This window comes from Adelges cooleyi, unplaced genomic scaffold (genome assembly GCF_023614345.1).
Source record: "Adelges cooleyi isolate 19-005CV unplaced genomic scaffold, UGA_ACOO_1.1 ACOO_flye_CR_arks_rails_tigmint_CR_PRNA_2, whole genome shotgun sequence".
Classification (NCBI taxonomy): Eukaryota; Metazoa; Arthropoda; class Insecta; order Hemiptera; family Adelgidae; genus Adelges; species Adelges cooleyi.
This window is the reverse complement of record NW_026095860.1, coordinates 7,096,224-7,112,809: the sequence shown is the minus strand read 5'-3', so window position 1 is coordinate 7,112,809 and position 16,586 is coordinate 7,096,224. Positions and strand designations below refer to the sequence as shown.

Here is a 16,586-nt window from a genome sequence, read left to right as displayed (position 1 = left end):
ACGTTTCTACCAGATTAATATATTTGGGTTGTTTTCGGTTTTAAGTGTGAAAACAAAAAGGTCAGCCATTGGATTTAGTAAATTAATACAAATCATTGTATACAAAATCATATTTTACGTGATTCGGATTGCGGAAATGGATAGATGTTAAAGTTATCCGCAGAAAATGTTTATTATTTAAATAATTATTTACAATTCGTTTCCAAGTTGTACGTTTAATACTTTCTATAACCCTATTTGTTACTACTATCACGTATTCACATTGACCTCTACAACTGTGATGTGATTCTGTTAATGTTGACCGTATTACTTAAAATTTTCGAGGCATGAATCATGATACAACAATACATTTTAGAAAAGCTCGACGGTTGCGTTTAAACAACAACCACTGTCCGGTATTGTTTATCATTATTCCTGAAGCTTGTGTAGAATTCAGAACGTGATATTAATTAAGAACGTAATTCAGAACTGACTAACGCCTGAATCATACAAAGCATTGAGTATCTCCATACATTTTCAGTTAACGCGTAACTAGAACGTGTGACTAGCGTGAAGATGGTCTTTTCGACTACATGGAAATGTACGACCTTGGGAAATTAATGTTCCCAGTAAACTGATCCATCACAACTCAGCCCCCAAATGTGCGTAAGGGGAACATTAATTTAACTACGGGTCTATGGAAAACATATTACTTTAGCCGATATCTTATTTCTGGGTGTATTATTTACCTTACAGTCCATATGGTTTCTATACTTGGCCCTGTAAAACTATAATATTCAACTTGCCTAGTGAACATTATACTAAAAGTCTATAACCACTTTCCCCATCTTTGTTTTATTTATATAATATATTTTAGTAAGCTATTATAACGCTTCTTAGCTGTAATTTAACTATACAGCGCGTTAGTTGAATTAAGTATGGATCATTCTATTGAAATCATTTTTAGTCTAAACACCGATAGACACGGCGGCGAGATTTAGGCGCAGTACATAAATATATATGTAATTGTTTACTCAATAAAAAAAAAATTGCGTAAGCGGTCATTAAAAAGTAGTATAAAGCGTTATACCGCTCTCGTTAATTTTATTTATAATTACTATCTTGGGAACAGCATGTTAATTTAAGTACAGCGACGTTAAACTCGTGATCAAAATAATCTAACCAGCCCGTACCAATAAGGTGAACGTACTGAGGTTAAGGCCAATATCGATTTGTAGTGAATTGAATATTATGTTTCTTGGGGGCTTATTGCAGCGGTTTAAGCACATTTGTACGACACGCATTGGGTCGAGGCCGACGGTTTGTCGTAATGAATCCGTTCTAATACATTAGAGCCATTCAAACGTAACGGTACGAAAAGCCAGTATTTTTCACCCATAAAATTAACTTTAAAATATCAATGCCAGCCAACAAATTTACTCAATTGTTTGTTGATTTATGACGGGTTAAACCTGATATAATATATATTACATGTGAACCTGATTGAAAGAAAGAATTTGCTTCGAAAAACCCAATTTAAAACCATCAAATATAATTATATATGCCATAGCTTAAATCAAACAAATGACCTTTATAATTAATTTAATAATTTTCGGATTTATCCATGTCTTAGCTGACATTGCAGAACCATTGTAGAGTCCATATTCAGAGCGATAGTCACCGCTCCACTATCGCGACTATACTCTAATGAAACTCTAATAAACGAAGACATGGACACATCAGAAAATTATCAAACCATGAAAGTTTAACACATACAGCCCTTTATATTTACAACTTATACTAACCCGGTGTCCTATACGGAAATTAAGTAACCAATAGTAAAATATGTGTTTTTCGTTCACTGACTATAATTATTTCACCAACAGTATTATCTATTAGGTATTAAATATTAAAAAATATCTTTCAATACAAAAATGATACACTTTACAATCTTTTTTTGGGCCATTTTATAATTAAGGTATAAATTCTCTTAAAATCAGACTTATCTTAAACAGATCTTGAGTGTGTAAAACCAAAAACTAATAACACAGCTTGACACGATATTACCTTTATATGGAGTTTATATTTGTATTTAATATTTTTAAAATTGGGTATTTACACATAATTTTTATATTGAGGGTGATTTTATCGCTTTTAGTTATAACAATTTCTACAGCAACCGTTACGACCCGACCTTAAGCCTAGTTATAAGTTTGATAAGAAGTTGAGAATTTTTGGTTTTTATTTATTTATAATATTCGAAAGCATTCATAGAATTTAAACATTAATACTTATTATTGTTAGAGAAATTAATGAAATAACGCATCACGCATATCCTTCGTATTGCTTGAAAAAAAGCAAGGCAATAGCAAACAAACATCAATTTGTATAATTATTGAGTAGTTCACAAAATATATGTTTTAAATAGCCTAAGTACTTTTTTGTTTGTAAATATTCAACCTTAAAGTCTCATCTTATGATGATAATATTGTTGGTTATGATTATTCGTGTATCATATTTTCTACAAACAAAAAAGTACTATAAAACGCCTATTATGCGAACAACACGATTTTTCATAAAAATCACAATTGTGTAATCTTAATCTTATAATACGAAATCAATGGTATAATGATAGGAATTTACGAGGAGGCTTAAGATTTTTAATAGATCATGTTAAAAATCTTAAAACTCGAAGTTAATACTGTTCAAAGTAGCCATATATTTAGTTTTTATTTGTTTAAAGAGATATTAGTTGGGACTTGGGTATGACCAATTTAAAAATCCCAATTTAAACTTAAAATGTTTTGAGTCCCCCTCTCAATTTCCACCAATCCAATAGAATTATATAAATAAACTTAAATAACGGCTTCTCTATATTATTGAGTATTCCGTTTTGTGGGATGTAAACTAATCCAGCGGTTAGACAACCGACTAAAAAAACCCTAATGAGTTCAAAGATAAAAAAAAAACAATTCCAACCCATTCTATACCTGCATATTTTCAGAATGTCCCGTGGTAAGGGGGGCCATCAGAAACCTCGGATGGTTCCAGGACAACGTTATCAGGAATATGTTCAATTAGAAACTACTCGGCACGAACCCAGCCGGCTACACGACGACGACGACGGCGGCACCGGCGGCATAATAACCAACAAAAAATGGTGCGCACTCATAAAAATATTAAAAAAACGAAAAACGCGTTTCACCGTTGGAACGTGGAACCGAACTGAGGCAATGCACCTGTTGTTCAGTAATCATCGTCGTTCTCGACCGTAGCCCCCGACCGGCACAGACGTCCGCACTTGGCTGGCTTGGTTTTCTGTGGTGGCGGTGGTGGCGGCAGCAGTGGAAAGCAAGAAAACATTCTCCACACCTACTTCTCTCTCTCATCTACACACACGTATAGTAGACGATATAGCCACGTAATTCGTAAAGCCTATCAACAAATCTATAAAAATATCTTAAAAATTGTTGTCTATATTCCAATGGTAGGTTTAAAATAGTACTGTTGCCGTTTTTGAGTAATGACCGAGTTAGCTTGCAGCGTGAGCCAAAAAAACGGGACAGATATCTGTTTAATTATTATAATCCGGCGTACCCAATATCGTCAAACAATGGTAGTTAACCCCCGATAGCGTTCTCACCAATTGAGAAAAAACTAAGTTGTGCATATGGCAAGATCGTGTACTGTGGATACTCTTCGTAAATTTATATTACCCAAAGAATAATTAAATTGTATAGGTGATTTTATTAAGGAGAAAGTAATATAGGAACATTTTTCTAAATTTAAGTGCATAGCGTTTTGTTGGTATATATTTTGTATATATATATATATATATATATATATAAACATATAATCTATACAATGTTGTACAGCCAATATATTTGTTAAAAACAAAATACAATAATTACAGTTTCCTTAAACTGTGTCTAAATAGTTGGGTAATTATTCAACAGCTGTTTATATAAGTTTTTAAGCAAAATTCTTGAAAAATTTAGTTTTTACTTGAATATTGGACCAATTAGAAACGGTGGTTAAAATATTAAAAAATAAAATATTAGTTAATACATCCTAATGACGTTTGAATTAAACATACATAACCATAATTCAACAAGTACTCAATAAAAAAATTGTATAATATACATAGCTCGTCTGAAAAGAAATAAAAACACCTGTGTAATTATACTCGGGAATAAAACCAATTTGTGTAACAAATTAAGGTTCGATCATAAAATAATATGACCAGACACTTATCTCCATATTCTAATAGCTTGGTGTTGCGTACAATTTTAATCAAGCTAATAAAATAAAAGTTCAATTAAATTGTAGGTACTCCAATAAAATTTCATACCGTTAATTATTTGTATTTATTGTCTAACGGATAAATTTACCCTCGACCGATGATAGTGTAAATGATAAAAAAAACACATTTACTTAATACTAGTACATGTGAGTGGTTTCAATACTGAAGCGTTTCGATTCCGCATTGAATGAGTCCATTAGCAATTAAAGTCTAATGATTTCCTCAATTGGAATATGGATAAGTATCTAGAAAGTCTTAGAGATATTGACGGAAATTGGTATTTATAATTGGAACGTTGTCCGTTATACAACGTTATTATTGATTTTTTTTTTTTGTACATTAATTGCTCATAGCGACGGAAATTTTCTACCTTCTAGAAAAACGATATATAGTTTTTTATTTTTTGTTGGATTACAATAATCTAGTTTCTTTGTTCATCCGAATTGTACCTAAACGTTTCATCAATGCGTGTATTGTCATAAGACAATACGCTTAAGATCTTCAATTAAATGTTCATTTCAAAGAAATGTATTCGTCGCCACGATTTACATGAGTAAAATCTCACGGTCGAACTAATTATATAAGAAATACTATTTATTTTAATTAAGTAATTCAAAACGGAGTAGATCACAAAAAATGTTGTATCACTGGTCGGTTATTATTGTTTTATCCCGTGGGCTATAATCAGTGTATGGTATCATGTCGAGGACCACCAACGTGTTCCTACGATTAGAAATTATTTCTACTATAGTGTGAATGTTGTGTTTTTTTTTTTTTTTTTTAATGCACTTCAATAATAATATGGTGGTCCATAGGACTATTAACTACGATCGCTTCCCGTAAGAGGGAGTTTAGAAATGATTATGACTATACAGGTGCATTGGCACACATTATTGTAATTTAGATGAATTTGTAAAACACATAATCACGTTAAATGCGCATTTGCTTTCATACAATACATATTATACTATGGTAAATGTGGTTTTGCGAGTACATTATAATGTCAAACTCGTATCATTTGAACAATATAAAAATTTGAATAACAAGTCGCGCTAACGGTAAATACTTTTACTTCTTGCCTGAAGTAATATGACCGACGGTTACTTAGCTAAATTCGAGTATAATACTCTTTTTTATTAACATGCACCATTTATTCGTTTGGTGAGCGGCTAATTCCCAAAAACAGTCGTGAAACATAATCCGTCCGCACAACGTTTAGCACATTTCTTAGCTCGAGATGTAAAGCTGGTGTAAGCCAATTGTATTGACCCTAGAAATACACGGTCCGACAAATCCTCATTGTACATCGTGTATCTCGTTAATACTGAAAATCAGTTGATTTCAGCCATGATAGACGATCGGCCAAAAACATTAAACAAATTAATAAAATATTTAATTCAATAAAATGAAATGAAAGTGAAGTGGAATTTGCAACGTCGATGGACCGATAACAACATCACTGCAATATTCAAACGAGATTAAGAATTTTAAGATGCTTTTAAAAATAATATTTGAAAATTGTTTTATGAATTCAGTGACACAAGAGTCACAGTAAATAAAACCAAACAATAAATATCTCAATATTTGCATTGTTCGCTTTAATCTGTAATTTGGATCACAAATTCCTCAAACAAATGCATATAAATGTATTATGATACTCAGGGTGATGTATTGTGATTAAAAACAAACATGAAGTTCAGTTATTGTTGGTAACCGGTTTAATATACCACAGTTTTACATCGACTCTCATACATCAACCCTTAACGATGGCGGTATAAGTGAATTGGCGACGGTTCGCACGATACGTGGTATAGCAGCTATGAGTCATCAAAGACAATCCTAACTTGCAGTATAGGTACTTCAGTCTATGTATTTACATAAAGCGAAGGACGGTGGTTTGTTGTCATTCTAAGCGCAAATAATGTGCCGACTGCTTGAAATAACAATCTTTGAGACTAATCTATCAATAGCACATTTCAAACAGACTTCAATAGCTGAAAGCACGGCATTTAGGTTTAACCTTCCAAGGCAAAGCAAAAAAGAGTGAAGGTGTTATAATTGCATAATTATCGTTACATAAAATGATCGGAAGTACGAAGTTCAGTAAGAATTCTGAGTTTTGCCGTTATCTTTGTGTATGTTTTGCATGTTGGGTGTTCTGATTAACTTTCTATTTCTAAATATATTATGTATTTGTGACGTACAGACCAGTTTCTGACACATCGCCTTTAATAGGAAGTGTACAATCGAAAAATCAAGTCTAATTGATTATTGTCCTTCCCACGTTCAAAATCGAGATACACAATCAATACAAAAATCTAGGTAGAGCTGACTAGGACTAAGAAAAAAATATTGTCAGTCTGTTTAGAAGTATAATTATAACAAACAAAACATTTATTCAACATCAGTTACTAAATGTGTTACTAAAATTGTAAAAAAACATTGATGTTTGAACATTCAACAAAATTTGAGTTTATACATTTTAAATGAATTCAATACGAAAACTGTAATCAACTCGATTAATAGAAAAAGAGATGTTGTATTATAATATATATCTTAGCTACTATAGATTTCTGTTATTAGCTACAGCCAATGAATAGGTATGTTTTTCATAGTTTTTTCAAGGTTAATAACAATTGGCTTTTGTCATTGAAAACGATCCATCAATTAAGAAATTCTTACGCGTCAAGTGGTGTTATTGTTTTATACTTGGGGGAAAAAAATCATCTTGATTGAACATTCGTACAACTAACATAACACTCTCTGAAAAGCGTACGATGCCAGCGTTATATTATGATTTATGAGGTTATTGTCTCCACTATGTCTTGCATAACACGGAGCACTGCTCACGCATAATACGTGCTTGTATCGGTTTGTCTAAAATGTTTTAATATACAAAAGAAAACGTCTGATGATTTAGTACTTTCGATTGCAAATAACGTTGTGTTCGTTGCGAATTATAATCCCAGCCCCGGTGCACGCGGTCCATACTAATTGCAAAATTTGCCAAGAAAATCCGTAGTTAACATTCCGATAACGTGCAATATTTTCCACTGATGAATTCACATCTTAAAATGTGTTTTTAATTTTTGAAGCCTACACGCGGGTCTAATATATTATTATTATTATGTTTATTAAACGCGGCAAACTGGGTATTGGAACCGGAAGTAAACGGATTTACGCGCATACGCCTCTATACGTTATAATAGTTGTCTTAGATCTCTCTGTGCGTGTACTATTAAAAACAGATAGAACCAGTCACTATATTACAACCGGTCGATAGCCACCGCCAGTACGCCTTGTGCTATTAACAATCAAATATTAAAAAATGGGTATTTAATTCCGTTAAAGTTACCTTTGGATAATAATTATGACCATTAGATAAAACGTCCAGCTTACTGATAAATATTATATAATACTATAATTTAGTATCATATAGTAATAAAATGACTCAAAAGTTATTATCGCGAATGAGAATTACATGTGTTTTCATTAAAAAATCTGAATAGTTCCGTAGCACACCATAATGCTTACAATAATTATTGATACACGTTTTTCGCGTAGAGGTGAGTTAGTTTATATTATAACAGGCTCGTTCTTCTACTAAATTAGTTAACGGCCTAAGAAAGCAAAGACAAAGATTTCTATTTTGCATGCATAAGTCCTTTTTGATATATTTTTAATATATATATTGCGTGTAGGTACAACTGTTACTTATTTTCCAAAGAAAATAGGAATAAAAGACATACTATCTACTTGAAGAATTTTCTAGAATATTTTTTTGTTTTAATAAAATATAATGCAAAAAAGAAATTTTACACTTTTTCGGACTTCATAGTTTTTTTTATATAGGTACATAATTTATATGGGTAGTAAAAAAGGGGTACGTTTGTACTTACGTCCTTCTTAGTGGTACCATAAGTTCTGCTGGAGCCACCAATATGCGACCTAACTCTGCAAACCACCTTGGTGACCGTCGACGGTGTCCTGGTCGCCATACCCGCAACCCCAATGACGTTTTTGACATTTTGGTTGCCGGCGAACTTCATTTTTAGTTCGGCGACTGTGCCAGTGTTTCGCGTGTCTGGCCGCATCCTGCTTAGCTAGTACATCTACAACAACAACAACAACAACATTGACGTAAGTACATTAGAGTCACTGTCACTAATGTTTTGGGCGCGCGTGTCATAAACATGCAAATGTGTATATTAAACTCATAATATTTTTCACAGCAAACCCAAAGTGTTATTACCCAATGGTAACTACGGTAGGTCCGTTGAACCAGAAAAATCGTCGGGTCTTTAACCGGAAAACCGAGTATGATACAAATGGTATTAAGAACCAATATTCATTTTTTTTCTTCTTTTTTATAAGTGTATAGTGTATAGTGGCCGGCTAGATTATGGGTAATCAACTGAGTGTACGTATCGTCGCGCCGTCCCGCGCTTTTGTGGTATGTAATTTTAAAATGATTAGTGTACCGTGAAGAATACACGTTTCATTGAGTCGTCCGTAAATAGGAGGAAAAAAATGCACGAAATCCTTCGGGCTCTTTGAAACTTAAACCCAAGTCAAATATCGGTCGACCGACATAAAACGCATTGTGGCGTTTTGTGTGAACCATATTATTATTGTACACGTTTAAAAAAAACAAGCGAATCTATTGTTTAAAATATTATCCTTAACGTTTTGTTGACATTACGTGTAAGTACCATATGACCGCAATGATAGAACACACGATTATTTAAATAAACTATTTACATAATATAATTGATTAAACAAACAAAACTCAATCATATTAAACCACTCCTTTGTAGTCACCGGAGATGGCTGAATGGTTTTATTTTTAACCAACGATACGCCCAAATCATTCCATTAAATGTATTAAAATAATGTAATGATAATATTGTACTATTTTATAAGCAAAATAAAGAAAACAGCGGCCACGATGCATCTTTCATATTATAATCATTCGTGTTGGAACAGCTTATGACTTCCTGTTCGTACACATGCACTTCTGACTTCCTTAACAAAGGTGTACTCCATACACAGAAATAATGTTCAACGCGTACGATGAATAAATAGTCTATTTTTTAACACGTAATAATGTATCTTATAATAAACTTCTCATCAGTAGTAATTACTATTACGCGTAAGAAGAATTTCGAGCAATCATCACCGTAACAGTATGAAAAGAAAGCGCCATGTCAGCTATTTAAATATATAATAATAATTATAATAAGATTATGAGAATATTATAGACGTGTAAAATTATTATTTTGGCAACTGAAGCATATCTGGCCTAACCTCTAACTTCCTAACGTTGAATTTTGAATTTGTGCAGTTTAGTTCCAAATTATTCGATTGGTAGTTATTAATTCTTTAAAAGTTAAAACGATACCAATGTATATATATACGAAAAATATGAAATATATATCCAAATTTAGGTATAAACCATAATTATATAGAGGTTTCATTAGATTGTCCCAATTGTTGTTTTTAGAAAATGTAGGAGAAGAGAAGTAAGAAAGTAACACACTCTGTGCTCCTAAATTATAAAAAAATCTAACTGATGTTATTTGGTAGTAATATGAACGCTATGTTCATAATAATAACTCATAAGGCCGCAGCAAGAGTAAGCCACAACTTTAATATTGGCGTCACTTCTTGATATATATCATACATGGTTATATATAATGTCATCTAATAAAATTGTAATTTTACGTCAATATTCTAGCATATTTATTGTAATATGGATCATACTGTTTATATCTCCTTCCCCAATCCATCGGTCTATTAAGGACCATTGCTGCTGGCTGTCACCACCAAGTCTCTTCATATCTCTCGTATAAATCATGTCAAAGGACGCATTCTGACCCAATCTGCTCACATAGTTGGTATTTACATCAACCACCGAGTTCACAGTCACCCCGGAAGTATTTTCCTATTTATTTTCTTCGCCAACACTTTTTTTATTAATTATTGGCCACCCAGGAGAGATCATCTGGCTTGTTGTATAACATTTGTAGCTCTTTCTTATCTCAAACTTATTTTTTCTAGATTGTAGAAGGAACCATATATGCCAAGAAGTATTTGGTATTAATATGTTATTAATTTTCTCTCATAACCTTTTGTTAAATGTCATTTAAATAATTTGTTAAATGTTTCGCTAAAATATGTCACTGTTGGGCGCAGAAAGCTATGGTATAATTAGCGTATCTTTTACAAATAATTATCTCATTAACCTCTTAGTGCGTGTTATTTTTGTTGTTAATGTTTACTTTCAAGTATTTAAAGCTGTTCATTATTCTAAAATTATAATTCTACTATTAAGAACAACACCACAATAAATTGTTAATACGGTAAGTGGTAAGTATAATTTATGGAACGGAACTACATAAACTAGTCAAATGATTATTTGAAATTGTTTTTATAACTTGATAAGTCTTGCTGGAGGTCAATTGCGATTCGGATTATAGATATGTCGCTATGATTATTGTGTACTTAAGCAAGCCAATCTGTTTTTAATAACTTCTTTTGGACTCTACTTGATAAAGAGTTTCTCGAAAAAGCAACAATGATACCGTGTACATAAATTATTGCGTTGAAATCGCTCAGTAGTTTTATACTGGAAACAACCTGAGCGATCGAATGTTATGGTATAGGTACATATCATCATAATTAGGTATTGATATTCTCCAAACCCAACCGCAAAGATCGTTTAAATAATGATGTAGTAAAAAGTCAACACAAATCCGCCGTGTTACGGGTTTCAAATACAAGGCCACTTATAACATAATATAATATAGTGTATGCGCCAATAAAAATACGGTGTCTGTGTGTGGTTTTAGTATAAAATTGATAAATCCATTATCCATCTAGTTTTACGACTCCACAGAAATGGCGCATGCGGTATATGTATATATAATATGTATAATGATGATCGTCTTGGACAGATTCTCAGCTACAAGGACATAAAGGAATAGTAATATTGATAATATCTGAGATGGCGGCGGTAGGTGATGTTATGTGTTCAGTTTTTGTATCTATCTTTGAGTGTATTTGTGTATGCCGCCACTGCTGATGGACCTTATGAGGTATACCAGAGCGGTCATTATTATTATTATAGTAAGTCGTCCTTGTCGTTTTCATAAAGTTAAATTGCTCGTGTAATAGCTGACGATCGACGACCACAAGAACTAAAGGAAGAGAACACACGGTACCGATGACATTAATAGCTCTACTCCTGTATGTATCCGAAATAAAATAGTCATTATAACTTATTATATATATATTTTTCCTCTCTTTCTCCAGTCTTCGTGTCCAGCCTAAACGGATCCGCTTTTCACAAAAAAAAAAGATCGCGCCAGGTCGTAAAAAACACATCGGACCGCATTAACATTCTTAGGAGGTTTACAAATCTCTCGAACCCTCTTGGCGATAGATTATTATTTTCGTTTTCGTCACCGTTGTAATCTCCACTGCCCTCCCACGTTGGCGATAATTTAGCACGTCCAAAGAAGCAGCATACCTTAATACTTAAAACATTTTTTATTATACAAGCGCCGCGTAAGTTAATAGGCTTTTTTTTGCACTATGATTTTACACGTTAAAAACGACAAGTTACAGAACCGTTTCATCGATAGTGCTACTGAGAAACATATCCGATTACCATTATCTTTTGCAACCCTACGATTATAATGATTATCGGCCATTGCACAAAATTTATAACCTACCTACCTAGTATTGTTGTCAAACTACATACATAATCTTTGTTGCTAGTAAGAACCACAGCGACGCTCTGCCAAAATTATTCTTAAGTACTAGTGGAAGGCACACGTTCTGTGAAATACTGTACACTGTACTCGTAGGTATGCAATTATTTATTCCGAAGCCCAAAATAATGTAAAAATGTTGCACATTTTTACAAACAAAAATTTAAGAATTAAACAAGTAAAATAAAAAATAGACGTTGAAAAATTATAAAAAAAAAATAGGAAACGTGATTCATGGTAACCAAACAAATTTTAGAATTTACTAAATAGTGAGATTTTTTTTTTTGCAAAATGTAAATTAAATAACTTAATCTGTTATTGAGCTGTGAAGTTATAATGATTTTTTTTCAATTGTTATTTATTTGATTTAATAGTTAACACCATGATGTGTATACTTTGATATACTTATAAATAAAGGTTTGGCGTAGCTGCATACTTTATAAAGATATCATTGAAATATCTTATCTCGTCATTAGGTATAGTCTTTTTCCTCCTACTTGATAGTTGCAACAAACAATAACAATATAACTTGTTTTTTTAACAATTTTTCGTTTTATTTTTAATAGTTTTAATTTCGTAAGTAGTTTACTCTATGACATAATGTTGTCAACATTTTACATTAACCATTATTGGACATTGCGCTTATTTTTTTTCGACCAACTTTTTCATTCTCTAGTGGAGACGTCCAATTATAACTATATAACATCGCTTAAATTTCATGTAAACAAATATAATAAAAACCGCCGGCCAGCTGCCAAAAATATGTTAGACATTATATTAATTATTACACAGTCAAATCTGACATTAAATAAACCATGATTTTGTTGTAAAAAAAATAATAGAGCCTAGCTAAATTATTAAAATCTGCATAAGTGCAAGTAATATTACTTAAAAAATAATAAAGAAAACAATCACATTATTCCATAGGCTATGAGTATAAAACCATATCTAATATAATACAAAAATATGGCAGTAGTCATGCACCAAAACAATTCTATTCTTAATTATTAAAAAAGATCAAGTATTTAGAAATAAAATTGTGCACAAAGATCTGGGGACTACGATAACAGAACATGATACTATAAAAATTTTAATAATCAGAATTTTTTATTATAAAATAAAATATTTAAAAAAATAGTGTCTGCCGTCAAGCTCTTAAAATCACAATCCTTATTAATATTAATTAACAGTTTACGGTGATTATTAATGAATTAACTAACAAAAACTGTTTATTGTTGTTTTATTCCTGGTGGAGATTGGCTGTTCAATTGTTTATAACTCCGTTTTTTTAATCTCCCTTTAAAAGCATTACAAAAATAATTGGTTTAATTTTTTTATTTTTAAATTTGATAAAAGTGAGAGCTGTTCATGTTGAACAGATGACTGATGAAAAATTGAATGATGTACTGTTAGCTAACTTACAATGTCGAAGGAACCATATGTGTAGGTCATTGAAACGCGAGCCAACTTTGTCTGCATGTCTATTTTGGTTTAGCCGACCGATATATAATTTTGTTTGATGTTTACATTTAAGGTACCTAATGTACTCACTGCTGATTTCGCACATGTCTTGGACAACTTATAGGCATGGCATATACTGTTTTGGAGACCAAACCATATGCCAAGTGAAATTTAGCAATTATACAAAATTCGATTAATTATCTCGACAATTTTTTTCTGCGTTAAAACACATTTCATATTTGTTAACTCTCACTAAAAATCTAAAAAGTCTAATCAGATTTCAACAGCAGACACGACCAAATACAATCGTTTTATCAACAAAACGTGTTACACCTCGGTTTTGGCTAATTATTGTTTTTAAGAAGAGCGTGTATATTATATACAGCTAATAAGTTTAAGTTATAAGAAAAATATTTAGATGGTCGTTGAAAGTAATTAACTTAAAAATAAAACGTAATCCTTTGAAATAAACTACATTGATTTCAGAATATTAAACATGTGATTACTGTTTTTTACGATCACAATTAAGAGCAATTTAATACTTACATAACGACTTGAAATTGAAAGTAATTATTGTCGACTAGATAATTTCAATTTTGTATGAAGTAATTACAGAAAACATTTTTTTAACAGTTATTTCTTAATGGATGTATTTATTTAGGTAACTGTAGTTTATGTAGATAATGTAAATAAGTTATTATTCTATTTTATTTTGGGTATCGAATTTAGAAATGTCTGTTACTCAAACGTAATATATATTTTTATTTTTCACTTATAAAATGAGTAGATACAGAGAACTTGATTTAATTTTAATTATTTTATACTTACGAAATTTAATACTTTTTAAATGTATTTCACTCGAAGGTATTGTTTTTACCATGATTCCATCCACCATCTTCTAAACCACTGGACCTATTTTTTAATGTAGCAAGACTACAGATCAGAAATCACACCAAAAAGTCTATTCGGTGAACAAAAAGTTCACCCCTTTCTATTCAAAATAGAGTAAAACATACTTAAAATTACGGCTCAATATAATTTGTTTAAAAATAGACTAATTAGCTCCAAATTTGTATCCAATATTCTTTAGATATAGTATTATCATTATACGTTTACAAAACAATAAATAATACCAACAGACAACTATTTCCCCAAAATGAGTGAAAACTTGTTCTGTATTATGCTTTTTGAGGTTTAGTTTTAGGGCTTTATGTCTGAAGACTGAAAGCTAGACTGATGGTAGATCTAGAGTGAGGGTATAACATATAAAATATTCTCAAAAAACTGTAGTCGACTTTTTATTTTTCCTGACTGATTTTTCTGATCTATTACTGACTTTTTTTTTTATTAGCCTTTATTAAAAAGATAGAACGGATAATTATAGTTAAAAGTATCGTATAGTTCGTTAGCTGGTTTATTATTACATCCGGATTCTTTTTGTGGATCTATAAATCTTTATACTAACCGAGTTTTTACATATGTAACTTGAGACTTTTTTTAATATCAAAATTAAGATCATAATCGTATCCACTATAAATACTCAAAACACAATTTGAAGTAAATATTTGTCATAAGTCATATTAATGATTTTATCAATATTTGTATTTCTAGTGTCTACCATCTATAGATTCGCACCGATTTCTATAGACCTGTGGCCATCTCCTCTCCAATATGCCCCGACACTGTTATGGCTTTTTAATCAGCTTGCAAACAAATAATTATCGTCGTTTTATTTGTATTATTTCTCTGTAAATTTTAAATATTTTAATGAGGTATAATCGAGTTTCTACAATATAAATATTTATAGCTGTCCAATCCGATGACCAAAGCCAAAAAAATCACAACAAATCAAACGAGGTTGGGTTCAGTTGCTCGAGAAAAGACAATACAAATTATGCAAATACTAATTTGATTTGTTTCTATGTTCACAGGCCATAAACTTGTTTTGATTGATAATTGTTTTGGTACAATCATCGGCTTAGCTGGTGTCTGATGATTTGATAATCACAAAAGCACCTTTGACCCTTATTATGCGTAATTTATGTATGTGTGTGTGTGTGTGATTTTCCTGTGAAACGTGTATTGCTCAAGACTTCGCAATATTAAAGGTTACCATTTTTACAATTACGTTATAGTATATTATTTTGATTTACTATTTTGGTTAGAGCAAACTGCGAAGCTCACTATTACAGCTATACATACGAACCTCATCGTGTCTTGTTATCAGCATTTTTTTTTTCAAGTTAAAACAATTATTGAGCTAACTCGACAGCTGTTTTTTTTTAAATACTTGTATTCGATGCAACTAGAACGGCGGTCATTACGGTTAGAACCGTCGAGAAGCAATGCTATATTTTGTATTTACAATTAATCCGTGCAAACTTACCTGAGTGTTTTGATGACTTGTGCTTACAGTTTGTGCGCGTTTAGCAGGAAGGCAAAGATTTCCTGAACGGAATTATGGTTTTTGGCGGACACCGCGACGGCACCACATCAGACTGACGTCTGAAGGCGGCAATGGAGCGCCGGCAGTTGATTAGCAAAAGCAGTAGTACATGGATGCATCGGCGGTGCACGCTTTGTTTTGTTTCTATTATTATTAACCAAACGCCGCGCCGCCGTGCTATTGTGCCAGCAACCGGCAAACGCTTGTGCTCTGCTTATGCCACAGGCGGTCGACATAATTCAACGTTATTATTATTGTTATTATTGGGTACCTGACTATTAAAGTGAAAAAATAAAATGCTATTAAAAAAAATACTCTGCGTACGTACAAACAATTACTTTGACGAAAATTATACGCGAACGCCGAACTAAATTAAAAACAATTATAATAAATAACCAGATTTGAGCTTCCAAATATTACCAAAAATTGTCAAAAATGTGATTTATCCCTCTGTAAATAAATAAAACTATTTATTGTGTTTGACTTCAAGGTTTATAGATGATAAAATAAAGTAGTTTGTGGATGGAAAATAAATAATATAACTATTATGATAATGACTAAAAAATGTTATAGGTATGTCCGATATTTTGACAGATCACTAAAATCTCAATTGGTTCAATGA

The 16,586-nt window shown here is 31.8% G+C and overlaps 1 protein-coding gene across 2 annotated transcripts in view; it reads right to left on the bottom strand.

The window, feature by feature from the left end:
- The window catches only part of LOC126833467 (putative leucine-rich repeat-containing protein DDB_G0290503), a 39,218-nt gene extending 23,167 nt beyond the window's left edge, over positions 1-16,051 (bottom strand). The window contains exons 1-2 of one of the 2 annotated variants that reach the window (XM_050564828.1): positions 15,905-16,051; positions 8,182-8,394 (exon numbers count right to left, since the gene is read on the bottom strand). In XM_050564828.1, the coding sequence (XP_050420785.1) occupies positions 8,182-8,376 (195 nt within the window). In that variant the 5' untranslated portion in view covers positions 8,377-8,394; positions 15,905-16,051. Of the gene's footprint in view, positions 1-2,969; positions 3,219-8,181; positions 8,395-15,904 lie in introns of those variants that run through there. The other variant, XM_050564829.1, reaches the window with a different exon arrangement.
- Positions 16,052-16,586: the final 535 nt, after the last annotated feature.